Below are 19,158 nucleotides of genomic sequence, written 5' to 3'. Positions count from 1 at the left end.
AACAACAGCACAAAGCAAAACACAAAAAACAAACCAAAACAAAAAACAAACAAAAAACTTTAAAAAAAGACACAACAAACAAAACAAAAATTAAACCAAACAAATAAAAAACAAAGCGAAAAAAAAACTTAAAAAAGACGAAAAACAAACAAAACAAAAAAACACAAAACAAATACAAAACAAACAAAATCAAAACAAAAAAACCTAAAAAAAAACACCCCTACCCAAAAAAACAGCACAAAAACCCCAAACAAAAAAGTAAAAGCAAAACAAAAACCAAACAAAAAACTATAAAAAAAGACACAAACAAAACAAAAACTAAACTAAACAAATAAAAAACAAAGCAAAAAACTAAACAAAAAAGACGAAAAACCAAATCAATACCAAAAAACTAACAAATAAAAAAACACAAAACAAAAGAAAAAAACTAAAACAAAAAACCCCAACAAAAACTAACCAAACAAAAACACAAAACAAAAGCCCCAAAACATGAAATGATTCCAATATAAACTTTGATGAGGACGTCGAGTCTAAACATCTGTCACAGACTGTGAATAATGTTTTCCTGAACAAACTGCCCCTTTCCTCATGACCTCTGACCTCACAGCAGTATTCCGCAGCAGAACGATTCAACCAATCAGATTTTCAGAAGAGAGAGATTCGTACCTTCTCCAGGTCGGGTTCTCTCAGTGCGAGCGCCAGTTCATTATTATCCATCACTGATGCAGCAGCGACATCCAGAGGAGTCGAACCTCGCATGGAGGGAGACGCTGAACACACACACACAGATCTAAAGCTCATTGAGTGAACACACACACACACACATACAGATCTAAAGCTCATTGAGTGAACACACACACACACACACACACATACAGATCTAAAGCTCACACACACACACACAGTGACGTATTAATCCAGTCCTGTCAGCACTCTGTTATTATAAGTACACACTCGGTCTCTCGCGCTGGACGTGTGTTTAGTGCCATGAAACCTGATCGTTTGATGTACAATGAACACATACTGGAAGTTTCAGAACACTAATTTCTTCCAGAGAGGATTTATTTATACTGAACTGCAAAAACAGCCTGTTTTAAAATCACATTGTATCACATCTCTGACATCAGAACCTTGAAACAAAGTAACATGACGTGTGGAACACCAATCAAGTGTTCTTCTGCCGCTGTTACAATGTAACAACTTTACAGGTCAGTAGAAGTCTTAAAGGGACAGCAGCAAAGAGGCTGTTATTGACGGACGGGTCAGTAGAAGTCTTAAAGGGACAGCAGCAAAGAGGCTGTTATTGAAGGACGGGTCAGTAGAAGTCTTAAAGGGACAGCAGCAAAGAGGCTGTTATTGACGGACGGGTCAGTAGAAGTCTTAAAGGGACAGCAGCAAAGAGGCTGTTATTGAAGGACGGGTCAGTAGAAGTCTTAAAGGGACAGCAGCAAAGAGGCTGTTATTGAAGGACAGGTCAGTAGAAGTCTTAAAGGGACAGCAGCAAAGAGGCTGTTATTGACGGACGGGTCAGTAGAAGTCTTAAAGGGACAGCAGCAAAGAGGCTGTTATTGAAGGACGGGTCAGTAGAAGTCTTAAAGGGACAGCAGCAAAGAGGCTGTTATTGAAGGACGGATCAGTAGAAGTCTTAAAGGGACAGCAGCAAAGAGGCTGTTATTGAAGGACGGGTCAGTAGAAGTCTTAAAGGGACAGCAGCAAAGAGGCTGTTATTGAAGGACGGGTCAGTAGAAGTCTTAAAGGGACAGCAGCAAAGAGGCTGTTATTGACGGACGGGTCAGTAGAAGTCTTAAAGGGACAGCAGCAAAGAGGCTGTTATTGAAGGACGGGTCAGTAGAAGTCTTAAAGGGACAGCAGCAAAGAGGCTGTTATTGACGGACGGGTCAGTAGAAGTCTTAAAGGGACAGCAGCAAAGAGGCTGTTATTGAAGGACGGGTCAGTAGAAGTCTTAAAGGGACAGCAGCAAAGAGGCTGTTATTGACGGACGGGTCAGTAGAAGTCTTAAAGGGACAGCAGCAAAGAGGCTGTTATTGAAGGACGGGTCAGTAGAAGTCTTAAAGGGACAGCAGCAAAGAGGCTGTTATTGACGGACGGGTCAGTAGAAGTCTTAAAGGGACAGCAGCAAAGAGGCTGTTATTGAAGGATCGGGTCAGTAGAAGTCTTAAAGGGACAGCAGCAAAGAGGCTGTTATTGAAGGACGGGTCAGTAGAAGTCTTAAAGGGACAGCAGCAAAGAGGCTGTTATTGACGGACGGGTCAGTAGAAGTCTTAAAGGGACAGCAGCAAAGAGGCTGTTATTGAAGGACGGGTCAGTAGAAGTCTTAAAGGGACAGCAGCAAAGAGGCTGTTATTGAAGGACGGGTCAGTAGAAGTCTTAAAGGGACAGCAGCAAAGAGGCTGTTATTGACGGACGGGTCAGTAGAAGTCTTAAAGGGACAGCAGCAAAGAGGCTGTTATTGACGGACGGGTCAGTAGAAGTCTTAAAGGGACAGCAGCAAAGAGGCTGTTATTGACGGACGGGTCAGTAGAAGTCTTAAAGGGACAGCAGCAAAGAGGCTGTTATTGACGGACGGGTCAGTAGAAGTCTTAAAGGGACAGCAGCAAAGAGGCTGTTATTGACGGACGGGTCAGTAGAAGTCTTAAAGGGACAGCAGCAAAGAGGATGTTATTGAAGGATCGGGTCAGTAGAAGTCTTAAAGGGACAGCAGCAAAGAGGCTGTTATTGACGGACGGGTCAGTAGAAGTCTTAAAGGGACAGCAGCAAAGAGGCTGTTATTGACGGACGGGTCAGTAGAAGTCTTAAAGGGACAGCAGCAAAGAGGCTGTTATTGACGGACGGGTCAGTAGAAGTCTTAAAGGGACAGCAGCAAAGAGGCTGTTATTGAAGGACGGGTCAGAAGAAGTCTTAAAGGGACAGTAGCAGTAGTCTGTTGGTTTATCAGAGAACAGATCAAAAAAACTATATTCTAACTGTTTTTAGGTGTAAGAAACCTTAATATAAGTGAACCTCATGGAAAAAGAAAAGGATTGAAACGTAAGTTCTGCAGATAAACACAACAGACTTTCACCTCAAGAACATCTGAGTTTCGTCAGATCGTTGGTCTTACCGAGTCCCACGCTGCTGTTCTCCAGCAGATAGCTCAGATGATCAAACATGGCCTTCTGATTCTGACGACTGATGCGACAGAAGTAACACAGGAAACGACAGCAGTTCGCCACCATCTTAGGAAACGTGATTTCCTAGAAAAGAAAGCATTCGGTCGGAACACACAAAAGAAGATCATTAAAGCTTCATTTCACATTAGTAACAAACTTCAACACTTTATTCAGACTGAAGGGTGAGGGTCGAAATCCCTTGTCTCTTCAGTTATATCGATACATATATAAAGATGTATTGATCACTATGTATCTATATTCTGTTGCTTAAACTTCTTTAATAAAGTGATGAATTAACTATATGCATTCGCACATAATCAATTTGATTTTTCTTATGCATAACTGAAATATACGCTGAATCATATGTGTGTTAAGAGTTCATTTTTGATTTCATGCACATTCCTTGAAGCCTCTCTCTCTCTGTTCTGCACGGAGGCTGACTTGAAGGTCGTCTTGGGAATAAGCTTGAGATGAGACACCAGGGGGAATGTTAAACATATGTTCCAGATGTATTCTGTGGTTGATTTTTACCTGTCCATGACTAATTATATGATTTAAAATCCTATGTAATAGCACTTGAATAAGTAGAAGTGTAAATTGTCTCTTATTATTTCTTTCCTCTCCTTTGCCTGAGGGGTGAATATTTCTTATCTCACTGTTTTGGTTAAAATGACCTGATAAATGTGTGCTCTGTTTCCCTTGTGCGCAGAGAAACACTGTTGTTCGTCAGTGTTTTGTGTGTGCGTATTGACCTTCTACCCAGGTTTTGAATCCAGGGAGACACAGCAGGCAGACTCGAAGACGCCCGAGACCATCTGCGAGGTCACTTCAGATGTAAATCTCGATCCAGGACGACAATTGCGCTGATTAATGTTGATGTGCTATAGCTATCTATATGTTGTGACTTTATGCTCTGTTAGCCAATCAGGAGTTAAATAATAGAATATACGTCCTTGCAAATGGTATAATTGATGTAAAATTTTGTGTAAGGTATGAGTTAGCTTTCGATCTCCTCGTGAGACTTTGCCTCTGGCTCTACCAATTTCACTGCAAACTATTCTTCAGTAAATTTTGATTCTTTGATTGAACTTCTGACTCCTGGTTTTCTTTCTCCATATCTGATCCGGGTCACAACTGTTATACCCCTAACAGTTTGGTGGAGGATTTGCAGGCAATCACTCTGTGGTGACATCTCTGGCAAATCAGCTAACAAGGTAGGAAGCTTTTATTAATTGTTAGGGCTGTCTGACTGGAAGAGATTTTGAAGGGGAGCGGGACAGCTTCACTCCGACGAGGCGTGTGAAGAGAGGTCGCTGAGAGAGCTGTTTAAGTGTTAAAACAGCAAACAGCGCAAGTGATACGTGCTCTGTGGGGGGCTCAGGTGGGCATTGGTGTAGCACCACCCCAGCAGAAACGCGTCCCTGGACTGGAGGTCCAGTGGCACCGTAAACCTGCTCAATTTCTTCCAGCTCAGATAGGGGTACCCCGAGCTTAGTGAATCAGGCAGTTAGGGATTCAGATATTAGTTATAAAATAAAATAAAATACAATAGGGATTGTTTTGCCAGGGATGCATCAGGAGCGGTCCCAAGTAAATAAATAAATTGTGACCCTAATTGGTATGGATCAGTTTATGTGACCAGGATGTTTGTGAAGAATACTTTGTGGTGAAATTGGTAGAAATCCAGTATTGTTGCTGCTATAGTTAATTTATCCGCGTAAAATATTGGCTGCTAAAATCTTTTCGGTAGTGATTTTCAACTGTGACCAAGAAAAATGTCTGATAAAGGGAATTTTCTGAGTAGTTCTGACCAAAACGAGGAGGGCATATGCTGTAAACAGCTCAAAGAAATGTGCACAACTCATTAAGAAAATGGTCAGTCAGGGGTTTGATTCTGACTGGCTGCAGAACAAAAAAGCTATCCTACATGATAGGGCCAAATATTTATCCGTGTTTGCCTATTCATGGATTTGTAAACTGGGTGGTATACCGTTAAACCATGAAAAGGCAATTCCAAATATGATGGACGGATGGTCTAGTTTGATTGCCCAGCGTGATAGAGTGGCAAAAATTATTGGGCAGGAAGTCGGCTGTGATCTGTGTAGTTTGAGTGAGGGTTTCGAGGCTGTTTGTGAAAAGGCAGAAAAATGCTGTAAAAAAATTCACAGTGCCCTTAGAGTATGAGTCAAAGGAGAAGGGTAGAACATTTAAACATGTGTTTTTGTGTTCACCATCATGTCCGGTACCTCTAATGGCCAGAGATTGAATGTGTGAATTAAATTTGACCCTTACTTCCTTTGGAAGTAAATATGTTGTTCTAAATTTGAACCGCAGTGGGCTTATGAATGGTGTGTGAAAACTGAGACTGTGAAATGTGATAAGATTTTCTGGGAAAAAGTGTGTGCGCTCTCAGCTTGCCTGACAGAAAGACAAATGCAGTTCTACTTTGATAGCAGGGAACACTGAGACACTTTATCAGTGATCAAGGCCAAAGAGCGTTCAGTCTCAGTCACCATTCACTTTCATTGAAAAAAAAAAAACACAATGAAAATGAATGTGGTCTGCTGTGAGCAGATGTGGGCCCCTGTGTGAGAGAATGCATTAAAGCAACAGATTGGGCTAAATAAATGCAGGCGTGAAACACAGCAAAAGTATAGGAGCATTTATGTCAAAATGTGGTCTGAGGTGATCAGTCTCTAGCAATCTTCTTAACATTTCAAAGCTAGTGCTTGGCTGCAATGAAACCATTCGCTTATCTCAGAGTGGCCCCCACCATGAGCAGAAATGTGCAGTGGCAGGATCTGTTAGTCTAACTGAGACTCGCTCTGAGTGGAAGTTTATAATTTCCAAATTCCCTGATATATGGGCCAAAGATAAATATGATTGTGGTTTAGCACAGATTCAGCCACTGAGCATCCCGGGCCCTTTGCATGAGGCTAAAAGACAATATCCTTTGAAAAATGAGGCCCGAGAGGGGGCTGACACGGTTGTTGATGAATTATGCAAACGGGGAATTGTGATCCCCTGTGCTTCCCCCACTAACTCTCCTATGTGGCCTGTCAAAAAGCCGGATGGGAGCTGGCGTTTGACCATTGATTACACTTCTCTGAATTCAATGTCTGAGAAAATGCACCCTCTGGTGGCCAACCCCGCAACTATCCTACATGAGATAGGATCTGAACATTGTCTTTTTACTGCTTTAGACATTTCTAACGGTTTTTGGACTTGTCCCCTAGCCAAGGAGGATCAAGGCAGATTTGCTTTCACCAGCAGGGGTCGCCAATGGACATGGAGTCGTTTGCCACAAGGTTTCTGCAACTCACCCACACTGTTTCATCAGGTACTAGCATCCTTCATTGATCCGGTAAGAAAACAACTTGAATATGACGGATCTGTTGTTCTACAATATGTGGATGACATTTTAATTGCTAGTCCAACCAAGTTTAAACATTTGACTGCTGTACAGACTGTTTTGAATGTCCTCCAAAACGGGGGATTCAAAGTTAACTTGAAGAAGGCACAGCTAGCACTGCCTGAAGTGACTTATTTGGGGCAAATTGTGGGTGTGCACGGCAGACGCATCACTCCTGAACGAGTTAAAGCTATCATTGAACTTCCAAAACCAAACACGGTTACTGGTCTAAGGCAAGTAATGGGTCTTTTGAATTACTGTCGCCAGTATGTTTCTGAATACACTGAACTTTCTAAACCACTCACAGAGGCGCTGAAAGGAGGAAAACCTGGATCGGAGCTGATCGACTGGACTGAAGAGATGGAGGAGGCGTTTGTGAGTATCAAAGAAACTCTTGCTTCCTCCCCAGCATTACGTCATGCCGATGCCAGCAGGCCGTTCCATCTATGGACATAGGTGGGAACTCGATCCTATTCAGCGGCCCTGGGTCAACGGGTTCCAGGAAGAAACTCCTATTGGATGGTAGGATATTATTCAGCTCCTATTCCTGTTTCAATGGCAGGACAGCATCCGTGCCTGTTGATATGCGACTGTGCAGAGTGGGCCGTAAAGATTACAGAGGACATTGTGACTCATCAGAAGGTGATACTGCACACTAGACACCAGATTTTGAAACTGTTAACAAACACTCGTTTAGGCTCTATCTCTAATCAAAGACGAGCTAAATAGGAGGCCACTCTCTTGAGTAAAAATGTGGATATAAATATTGACATTGAAACTGCTATCAACCCTGCCTCCTTACTTCCAGAAGAAGGAACTGCACACAACTGTGCCCGACTGATCGAGACGGACAGCCAGAGCCCTCTTCAATCTGAACCACTTTCTGATGCCATGAAGTTGTTCGTGGATGGTTCCAGCTTTCATGAACAGGGAAAACGCTTCACTGGCTGGGCTGTTGTAAATGAACATGGTGAAACTGTTGACTGTGGTTCTCTTTCAGGAGGAGGGGCTCAAGTGGCTGAGCTGGTCGCATTGACACGAGCATTGCAGTATGGCCAGGGAAACGAGTCAATGTTTACACTGACAGCCGTTATGCATATGGTGCTGTTCATGACTTCGGCCCTGTGTGGAGACGCAGAGGATTTCTAACCACTGCCGGTCTGCCGATCTCTCATCAACAGCAGGTAAAAGAACTTATGAATGCCTGTGATCTTCCTGCAACAGGAGCAGTTATCAAAGTCACTGGACATGCAACGGACAATTCTCCTGAGGCCACAGGAAACCGAGCTGCTGACACAGCTGCCAGAGAGGCTGCAACACGGACTGAGACTTGCGTGAGTGTTATGGCTCTTGCTCCTCAGGAGAGTGAGACCCCCAGAGACATTTTTAAACTCTATGATGAGGATGACCCTGAAGAGATAGAACAATGGACAAAATTAGGAGCTCAGAAAAATGCAGAAGGACTGTGGAACTTTAATGAGCGTTTTGTTTGTCCTGTTTCTGCTAGAACTGAACTAATGTCTTTGTATCATGGTTTGGCACATGCAGGTCCTGAAAAACTACATGCAATGATTTCCAAAACCTGGTGGTGGCCCCGACTGAGGGTTTCTTGCAATGATTTTTGTAAGAGATGTCTAGTATGCCTTAAGGTTAATTCTTCTTCTAAGCTGAAAATTCCCTTAGGACATGCCCCTCGACCTCAAGGGCCGTGGACACACCTCCAAATTGATTTCATAGGTCCACTGCCCCCTAGTGGAGGTTTTACATACATTCTAATGATTGTTGATCTGTTTTCCAGATGGGTTGAGGCATTTCCACTGAGAAACTGCACTGCAGATGCAACCGCCAAGATTATGTTGAATGAAGTTTTCCCAAGATGGGGTTTGCCCTTACAAATTGATTCAGATCAGTGTACACATTTTACTGGGAAGGTGATGAAAAATGTCATGAAGTTGATGGGGGTGAGGCAACACTTTCACATTCCATTTAGGCCCCAATCTAGTGGATCTATTGAATGCACTAATCGTACGCTTAAAACTGCATTGAGAAAGACATTGTTGGAGTGGGGGAAAGGGTGGCATGCGGCTGTCCCAGCGATTTTGTTAAGCATGAGAGCCAGCCCCAACAAGACTACACAGCTCAGCCCTTTCGAGGTAATGACAGGTCGCTACATGCGGCTGCCCTGGGATGCCCCCTTGCAACATGAGGGGCCATCCGGGCCTTTGAAAGACGCTTTACAAAATTCTCTGAAAGCTTTGGATGACAGTCTGCGAGACACATGGGTTAGTGTTAGCACACGACAAGCAGATCGAGATAATTTTGAGCAAAAAGACATGCCTACTTTGCCTGAAATAGGTGACAATGTAATGCTACGGCGGGAGATAGTTTCCCCCTTAGGTCCGAAATTTGATGGGCCTTATCAGGTGGTATTGACCACTAACACCTCTGTTCTACTGGACAGGGGGGTTTTGGGTACAGTATGGAGACATTGGTCACAGGTGAAACCACTTGAAAAGTGTGACAACGTACTACCTCGGGATCATTAAATGTCTGTCGTGTATGTTAAAATTTTAGAATTCTAGAACAAATGTTTTATCATTAAAGATGGCTGAAACCGACGACATACTGAAGCTGCTAATTCTTCAAGAAGAAGTGCGTAGTGAGAGACGACTGAAAGTGAAACGAGCTTTCATCCGATTGGTACTTCCGCTCTCGTTGGTATTTTTAATTCTGATCGCTTTATCATTTTTGATGTGGATTCAAATTTCAATTTGGACAGGGAGATTCCATGCGTTTTCAACGCATTGGGATTGCGAGGAGATCGATAACCGTCCATCATGGGTACAATACCCATGTCTAAATTCAACTGAGGGTCTAAATTTAATTCCGACTATGTACCAAAAGGTAAATGATCGTTGTTATCGTCTGGACGGAAATGAGACAGTGACCTATTGGCTTGGTCACTCCCCAAATTATCCCGATACTACCCTCATTATGCAAAAAGGTCGGTGGATGGGGAGTGGGTGTTGTCTGTCTGTGTGTGTGGATGTGTGTTCGTTTCTGTTTTTCTTATGTATGCAGGTCTGCTTGCAGTAACTTGAACCCTTCCGAGGAGGAGTACCGACTGAGAAAACTGACGAGACGCTTGAAAGAGAAACTTAAGAAGGATAACATCCAGGCCCTGTTGTGAGTGGAAGTGGGAGAGCCTTTGCGTGGGGACTGGGAATTTTTAGTATCCAGCATGTCCTCAATGAGGTGAAGAGACAAGTGTGACCCATCAGGGAAGCATGCGTTACCACTCCACCTTCCTTAGTGACCTCACTTGGTAGACCAGACGTGGCGGTATTGGACCCCACATTGGTCTAAAACGGGGGACTGAAGGGTGAGGGTCGAAATCCCTTGTCTCTTCAGTTATATTGATACATATATAAAGATGTATTGATCACTATGTATCTATATTCTGTTGCTTAAACTTCTTTAATAAAGTGATGAATTAACTATATGCATTCGCACATAATCAATTTGATTTTTCTTATGCATAACTGAAATATACTTCGAATCATATGTGTGTTAAGAGTTAATTTTTGATTTCATGCACATTCCTTGAAGCCTCTCTCTCTCTCTGTTCTGCACGGAGGCTGACTTGAAGGTCGTCTTGGGAATAAGCTTGAGATGAGACACCAGGGAGAATGTTAAACATATGTTCCAGATGTATTCTGTGGTTGATTTTTACCTGTCCATGACTAATTATATGATTTAAAATCCTATGTGATAGCACTTGAATAAGTAGAAGTGTAAATTGTCTCTTATTATTTCTTTCCTCTCCTTTGCCTGAGGGGTGAATATTTCTTATCTCACTGTTTTGGTTAAAATGACCTGATAAATGTGTGCTCTGGTTCCCTTGTGCACAGAGAAACACTGTCGTTCGTCAGTGTTTTGTGTGTGCGTATTGACCTTCTACCCAGGTTTTGAACCCAGGGAGACACAGCAGGCAGACTCGAAGACGCCCGAGACCATCTGCGAGGTCACTTCAGATGTAAATCTCGATCCAGGACGACAATTGCGCTGATTAATGTTGATGTGCTATAGCTATCTATATGTTGTGACTTTATGCTCTGTTAGCCAATCAGGAGTTAAATAATAGAATATACATCCTTGCAAATGGTATAATTGATGTAAAATTTTGTGTAAGGTATGAGTTAGCTTTCGATCTCCTCGTGAGACTTTGCCTCTGGCTCTACCAATTTCACTGCAAACTATTCTTCAGTAAATTTTGGATTCTTTGATTGAACTTCTGACTCCTGGTTTTCTTTCTCCATATCTGATCCGGGTCATAACTGTTATACCCCTAACAAGACGTCCTATGAAATGTGTGTAATCAACTGTGCTCATTGAGTCGTGTGGCAGCTACACACATGGACTGATGAGATCATGACCTCACTCAATGTGTTTTAGATGGATGAAGGATCTTTGGTGAAATTGTGTTCTGCGTCACTCACTTTGGTTTCTCCTCCTCCCAGCACATTCACCATCACCTCCATCACGGTCTCGTGCATGCCGAGCGCTCGCATCAGGTTCGGATGCTGATAAAACACCTTATTGTTCATGATGTCACTGCAGATGACATACAGACAGGTCAAAGGTGAGACAGGAATCTGATCACACACACCACACCGCTTAAAGAATTACAACTTTAAAAAAAACTGGTTCAATATTAATTATTAATCTTAATTATATTTAATAAATGAATCTAATATATATATTTATTTTAATTATATTTAATAAATTAATCTAATATATATATATTTATCCTAATTATATTTAATAAATAAATCTAATATATATATATATATGTATATTTATCTTAATTATATTTAATAAATTAATCTAATATATATATATATATATGTATATTTATCTTAATTATATTTAATAAATTTATCTAATACATATATATTTATTTTAATTATATTTAATAAATTAATCTAATATATATATTTATCCTAATTATATTTAATAAATAAATATAATATATGTATATTTATCTTAATTATATTTAATAAATAAATATAATATATGTATATTTATCTTAATTATATTTAATAAATTAATCTAATACATATATATTTATTTTAATTATATTTAATAAATTAATCTAATATATATATTTATCCTAATTATATTTAATAAATAAATATAATATATGTATATTTATCTTAATTATATTTAATAAATTAATCTAATACATATATATTTATTTTAATTATATTTAATAAATTAATCTAATATATGTATATTTATCTTAATTATATTTAATAAATTAATCTAATATATAAATTTATCCTAATTATATTTAATAAATTAATCTAATATATATATTTATCCTAATTATATTTAATAAATTAATCTAATATATATATATATATTTATCCTAATTATATTTAATAAATACATATAATATATGTATATTTATCTTAATTTATTTAATAAATTAATCTAATATATATAAGGTTAATTTATTAAATATAATTCATGAGCTTAATGTTTATTTGCAGTGAGGAGTCGTTCATAACCACAAGGTCAATTATATCCTCAGTGAAATTTCATTAGTACCTCCTGATTCTATATGAGTGTTGTTATGAAAGTTATTTTATGAAAGCTTCATCAGTACTAAGTCTGTTAGTTATCAGATATTATCAATGCAACAATAATAATGAAATAAAAAAACTTCCATCTTGAATGTCAAATCATAAAATGTGTCAGTGGAGTAACTGATGTCTTTAATTAAGTGTAAGTGACTAAAGAGCAAAACAATCGATCATAAATGAACATGAATGAAAAGAGCCTCAATTATAGAAGGACCCATTAATAACGTGCATCACCTGAGTCCATGAATCATGAGTTTCTCTTCCTCTCGACCCATCCTGACGCTGAGCAGCGATCTGATCTGACCCAGAGACGCCAGCAGGTTAATGGTGTCCTCCACAGACACGGCGTTGATGGTGTACGTTTTAGGGAGCGCTCGCACCTGTCCACCGATCCCATCGTACTGCCGGTGAAGTAACACAAACATCGCACGCACAAGCTCAGGGTCCTCGATGACGGATTCCTGAGCCCACCGGACCATCGTCTCTGAGATCAATTGCTGCAGAGTGCCTACACCACATCACACACACACACACACACAACAGGAACCATTTACTGAACCGTCTTTTATCACGTCATCCGAGCGGCCGAGAGCGGCGGGATGTACTTTACACTCACTCGGCTTCTTCAGTTTCTTCTTCTTTGGTAAATCAGCCATCTTCTTCTTCAGGTACGTCACCTTCTCCACCAGTGACATCAGACGAGCTCTGATGGTGAAATCACCGTCATCCGATTTATCATCATCCGCCTCAATGCCTGAACACACACACATGGAGACACAATGACATCATCCAAAACATCGTGCATGAAATATGGGAAAGCAAAAGTCCTTTATGAGTCTTGTGTACCGCAGTGAGTCATGAGATCTTCATGGAACTCCAGCAGCTGTTCTCTGATGTCTACAGGACACGGACAATCCTGCTTCTCATCCTTAAAATTCAGCAGCATGTTGATCTGCAACACAGTGAACAAACTGGACCAATAACTTTAATGTTGCATGGAAAGATTAGATGTTCTAGAAGATTGCAGGACATTTAAGGGTTATATTTGAAATAGATGTTCGATGTGCTCTCCGTCATGTGACCCTGAATGGCAGCTGACCTGTTCCTGTGGCGGCGAGCGAAACTCTTTGGTTTTGCGTGCGGTGAGCGCGGCAGACATGTTTAACGCCTGCATCACTTCGTTATAGCGGAAGCGCTGATTATCCTGAAGATTCGCCACAAAGTCGTCAGAGAACGCGACCACTGCCTCGATACGATGACGCACCTGACAGTCGCACAGATACTGAAGCAGGTGACACATCTGATGAAACAGAGACAATTTCACGTCAGTAATTAGTGAAATGCATGAAAACGTGTCCAGGGTCATATTTCACCCAAATATCCCTGCAAAAATGTAGCATAACAGTAATATAAAAGTAGCATACTGTATGTATAGATTAATATTGTTATATTGTGACATTGCTTTCAATAAAACTACTAATTTATGTCAGATTTGAAAATATATTTCTATGGAATTTGTTTTTCATTTTTGTAAATTTCTTCTATGAAAACACATTTATTTATTTATTTATCTATCGTTAATAAAGAAATTTTTGGTCCTCCATAGTAATAAAGTATTGCTGTGATTTTTACTGCCCTGAAATATATTTTTAAATGTAATTAATCACTTTAACAGCATAATCGCCTCACAAAAGTATGTACACCCTTAGATGAAGGGGAAGGACAATTTTTTTTTTAAATGTTTTGTGTGACCTTGCATAGTAATAATGCAGGAAAATGAAAATGATGGTAATAAAAATCATAATTTTGTGGTTATTATGGTTTTACTACAAATACCATGGTAACTACAAGAATTACCATTGTTAATTGCAAACTATTGTGAGGGCATGCAAAACTTATTGCGAGGGAATGCAAACTATTGCGAGGGAAACTAAATTATTGCGAGAGCATGCAAAACTTATTGTTTTGCATATAAGCATGCAAACTATTGCGAGGGCATGCAAAACTTATTGTGAGGGAAACTAAATTATTGCGAGGGCATGCAAAACTTATTGTGAGGGAATGCAAAACTTATTGCGAGGGAATGCAAAACTTATTGCGAGGGCATGCAAAACTTATTGCGAGGGAATGCAAAACTTATTGCGTGGGCATGCAAACTATTGCGAGGGAATGCAAACTATTGTGAGGGCATGCAAAACTTATTGTGAGGGAAACTAAATTATTGCGAGGGCATGCAAAACTTATTGTGAGGGAATGCAAAACTTATTGCGAGGGAATGCAAAACTTATTGCGAGGGCATGCAAAACTTATTGCGAGGGAATGCAAAACTTATTGTGAGGGAATGCAAAACTTATTGCGAGGGCATGCAAAACTTATTGCGTGGGCATGCAAACTATTGCGAGGGAATGCAAACTATTGCAAGGGAATGCAAACTATTGTGAGGGCATGCAAAACTTATTGCGAGGGCATGCAAAACTTATTGCGAGGGAATGCAAACTATTGCGAGGGAATGCAAACTATTGTGAGGGCATGCAAAACTTATTGCGAGGGAATGCAAACTATTGTGAGGGAATGCAAAACTTATTGTGAGGGAAACTAAATTATTGCGAGAGCATGCAAAACTTATTGTTTTGCATATAAGCATGCAAACTATTGCGAGGGCATGCAAAACTTATTGTGAGGGAAACAAAATTATTGCGAGGGCATGCAAAACTTATTGCGAGGGAATGCAAAACTTATTGCGAGGGCATGCAAAACTTATTGCGTGGGCATGCAAACTATTGCAAGGGAATGCAAAACTTATTGCGAGGGCATGCAAACTATTGCGAGGGCATGAAAACTATTGCGAGGGAATGCAAAACTTATTGTGAGGGAAACTAAATTATTGCGAGGGCATGCAAAACTTATTGCGAGGGAATGCAAAACTTATTGCGAGGGCATGCAAAACTTATTGCGAGGGCATGCAAAACTTATTGCAAGGGCATGCAAACTATTGCAAGGGCATGCAAAACTTATTGCGAGGGAATGCAAAACTTATTGCGAGGGCATGCAAACTATTGCGAGGGCATGCAAAACTTATTGCGAGGGCATGCAAACTATTGCGAGGGCATGCAAAACTTATTGCGAGGGCATGCAAACTATTGCGAGGGCATGCAAAACTTATTGCGAGGGCATGCAAACTATTGCGAGGGCATGCAAAACTTATTGCGAGGGAATGCAAAACTTATTGCGAGGGCATGCAAAACTTATTGCGAAGGAATGCAAAACTTATTGCGAGGGAATGCAAAACTTATTGCGAGGGAATGCAAACTATTGTGAGGGAACGCAAACTATTGTGAGGGCATGCAAAACTTATTGAGGGAGCCCAAACTATTGCGAGGGAAAGCAAAATTATTTCAGAAAAAAAAAGTTCCCGCCTTGTCCTCTAAGGGGCTCCATACTAAAGTGTGTAAATATGGGCGGAAATATGTTAGAAATAATGTAACAATGCAAAAAAATCCTAATTGTGTAAATTGTCTTTATATTTATTATATTAAATATAACTACTTATTTCTTTTTATTTTGGAATTAAATAAGCCCTGGACATGTTTCATAAGTTACACCCACAAACATTCACAGAATTTTGCATGACTCCAGTCTACAGTTTAAGCAAACCTGAAGTTTGACAGGTTCAGGAAGTTTCATCTGTAACAGTCCTTTGGGCATCTTTCCTCTCAGATTGTGCTCGTCGGCTCCACCCTCCTCTAATCGACCCCGCCCACAGCTCTCCTCTGCCTCTGGGGTCCCGGGGCCGCTCTCAGCCCCAGAGTCCTGAGAAAACACGCTGGGCTCGATCAGCTGCAGGATGGTCTTCAGGTCTCCGTTATGAAAGATGCCCATGATAAGAAGTGTGTAGAAGAGTTTAATGAGTGGAACAAACAGGAACTCAGTGCTGCCCCCTACAGGATCACGCACATGTAAACTACCCTCGCGCACCGCTTCCGTCAGCATCTCCATCGTACGACTCTTCAGCGTCTCCAACGGAAACTCCGGGCTGTACTGGAAACAGTCGCCTCCGGCGACCGCACCGCTGCCGTGGTTACCACCAACAGCCCCTACAAAGCTCGGGGAGGAAAAGCGCATGCGCGGTTGCAGCGATGTACTCAGTCCGATTCCAGGCAGCCCGTGTTTCTTCTTCTCGTTGGGAAACAGCGTGATGCTTTTGGTCTCAGGCGTCATGGGAACGATGTACTCGGAGTTCATCATGAGTCTGGCCGTGGCGTAACCGCTCAGGTGGATGTCGATGAGCAGGTCGTAGTATCCGGTGCGCAGAAGGCCCGGCATGTATTTGTTCTGGATGGCGTACAGCAGCTGCGCCTCATCTACGTGACTGCAGAGTGCGTGAGCAACACGATTGTTCCCCAAAGCGCAGATCGCAGAATATAAACGCAGCGTGTGATAGTGAAACTTCAGCAGGTCTTGCTGCTCCGTCAACTCAAGAATATCCAGCGACCTGACAGGGAAAAAAATATGTAAAGTGGTGAAACTCATGTGAATAGCACTAATAGATCTGACTTGAATATACAGTATTTTATATGTGTGTGTGTGTGTGTGTGTGTGTGTGTGTGTGTGTGTGTGTGTGTGTCCTTATTGGGATGTTTTTTACCTGTTCTCTTCAGGTATATGTAAGGTCATGAACTGCAGGGGTTCTGAACTCTGAACCATCCAGCCGAGTCTCTCATTGACCCTGGTGACCTCTGACCTCAGGAACTGATTGGGCACACGACTCCATAACACAGGCGTGAGGAACTGCACATGTAACCGCGGCGGACACTGAGGGACGACGTTCTTCCTCTCGCTTTTAAACAACCCAGCGGAAAGTGGCATCACGCTCTAAACACACACACACACACACACACACACACACACACACACACAGAAAGTAATCTTTGCATACTTTATCTCAGGGGCAGAGAGAGCTTAACTGACCTCACATTCGCTCTGTTTGTGCAACGACACAAAAAATACAAATAGCTACAATGAACTCACCTTGATGCGTCCCAGTTCGAACTGGAAGACGTTTGGGCTCGTGGCCTGTGCAAACACTGCGGGGAACAGTTTGGTGCTGGGCTCCACCTGCAGACAGATTGACAGAGCTGATGATCAGCCTGAGTGACATCACACATGACAGCAGAAGTATGGATACTTGTTACCTGATAGTATGTACTCAGCTCTTTGCCGTTGGAGGTGAACGTGAGGAGGCCGTTGGCTGTATCCACCAAACATCCGATCTCCAGTCCGTTATTATTGCGACCTTGACTGGGACTGCTGCTCTCACCGCCCCACACCATATAGCAGTTACTGCGTTTAATACTGGACAACAACACACACACTCTGTAACTGAACATCTCTTGTACATCTCTCGTACTCTATTAAAGAGTGAAATATCACAGGACATTCATTGGTTGATCTCGTGAACACTTCAAAGGGGAAAGAGAGAGAGTAGATTGAGGAACTACACCAATAATGACAATCTGAAAGACCTAATTTCAGCTTCCACACAACGTTTTACTGACTGACAGGTGACTTATGTGTGTGCGCTGAAACGTGAAATGCCCGTCTTGGTGCGGTATTAATGTAAACACAGTCATTAATGTTAATGAGTTAAATATCAGAGATTAAATGCAGCCGTTAATATTAATCAAACAACAACAAATAAGAGAAAGCCAATCACTGCTCTCGTCTGGATAACTTTAATAACTGTTCTATGATCAGACTGAACACTGAAGTAGTTTTGTGTTATATTTCTGAATGTTTATTGAGTACTTGATTCTGCCGTTTTATTTCTTCTATTGTTTTCATTTGTTCTATTGAACTGAATTATTCCTATATAAACTTCCAACTTGATATGGGGCAAAATTCTATTCTGTCATATTGTATTTTATTTGATTCTATTCTAGCATATTCAATTCTATTTTATTCTATTCTGTCATATAGTATTTTATTTTATTCTATTTTATCATATTCTATTCAATTCTATTTTATTCTATTCTGTCATATTGTATTTTATTCTATTTTATCATATTCTATTCAATTCTATTTTATTCTATTCTGTCATATTGTATTTTATTTTATTCTATTTTATCATATTCTATTCAATTCTATTTTATTCTATTCTGTCATATTGTATTTTATTCTATTTTATCATATTCTATTCAATTCTATTTTATTCTATTCTGTCATATTGTATTTTATTTTATTCTATTTTATCATATTCTATTCAATTCTATTTTATTCTATTCTGTCATATTGTATTTTATTTTATTCTATTCTAGCATATTGTATTCATTTGATTCTATTCTATCATATTCAATTCTATTTTATTCTATTCTGTCATATAGTATTTTATTTTATTCTATTTTATCATATTCTATTCAATTCTATTTTATTCTGTCATATAGTATTTTATTTTATTCTATTTTATCATATTCTACTCAATTCTATTTTATTCTATTCTGTCATATTGTATTTTATTGTATTTTATCATATTCTATTCAATTCTATTTTATTCTGTCATATTGTATTTTATTTGATTCTATTTTATCATATTCTATTTAATTCTATTTTATTCTATTCTGTCATATTGTATTCTATTTGATTCTATTCTATCATATTAAATTCTATTTTATTCTATTCTTTCATATTGTATTCTATTTGATTCTATTTTATTCTATTCTCTCATATTCTATTAAATTAAATTTGATTCTATTTTATTTGATTCTATTCTGTCATATTGTATTTTATTTGATTCTATTCTGTCATATTCTATTCAATTCTATTTTATTCTATTCCGTCATAATGTATTTTATTTGATTGTATTCTATCATATTCTATTCAATTCTATTTAATTATATTCTGTCATTGTATTCTATTTTATTATATTCTGTCA

At 39.9% G+C, this 19,158-nt stretch overlaps 1 protein-coding gene across 1 annotated transcript in view; it reads right to left on the bottom strand.

The window, feature by feature from the left end:
- Nucleotides 1-19,158, bottom strand: part of ryr2a (ryanodine receptor 2a (cardiac)) — a 191,141-nt gene that overhangs the window by 83,968 nt on the left and 88,015 nt on the right. The window contains exons 34-45 of the mRNA XM_052102699.1: nt 17,423-17,582; nt 17,259-17,345; nt 16,876-17,102; nt 16,316-16,722; nt 15,885-16,282; nt 13,330-13,530; nt 13,077-13,182; nt 12,847-12,984; nt 12,465-12,738; nt 11,082-11,196; nt 3,122-3,254; nt 667-770 (exon numbers count right to left, since the gene is read on the bottom strand). Of these exons, the coding sequence (XP_051958659.1) occupies nt 667-770; nt 3,122-3,254; nt 11,082-11,196; nt 12,465-12,738; nt 12,847-12,984; nt 13,077-13,182; nt 13,330-13,530; nt 15,885-16,282; nt 16,316-16,722; nt 16,876-17,102; nt 17,259-17,345; nt 17,423-17,582 (2,350 nt within the window). The remainder of the gene's footprint in view (nt 1-666; nt 771-3,121; nt 3,255-11,081; nt 11,197-12,464; nt 12,739-12,846; nt 12,985-13,076; nt 13,183-13,329; nt 13,531-15,884; nt 16,283-16,315; nt 16,723-16,875; nt 17,103-17,258; nt 17,346-17,422; nt 17,583-19,158) is intronic.

This window comes from Xyrauchen texanus, chromosome 33, assembly GCF_025860055.1.
Source record: "Xyrauchen texanus isolate HMW12.3.18 chromosome 33, RBS_HiC_50CHRs, whole genome shotgun sequence".
Lineage (NCBI taxonomy): Eukaryota > Metazoa > Chordata > Actinopteri > Cypriniformes > Catostomidae > Xyrauchen > Xyrauchen texanus.
This window is presented reverse-complemented; position numbering and strand designations above follow the sequence as displayed.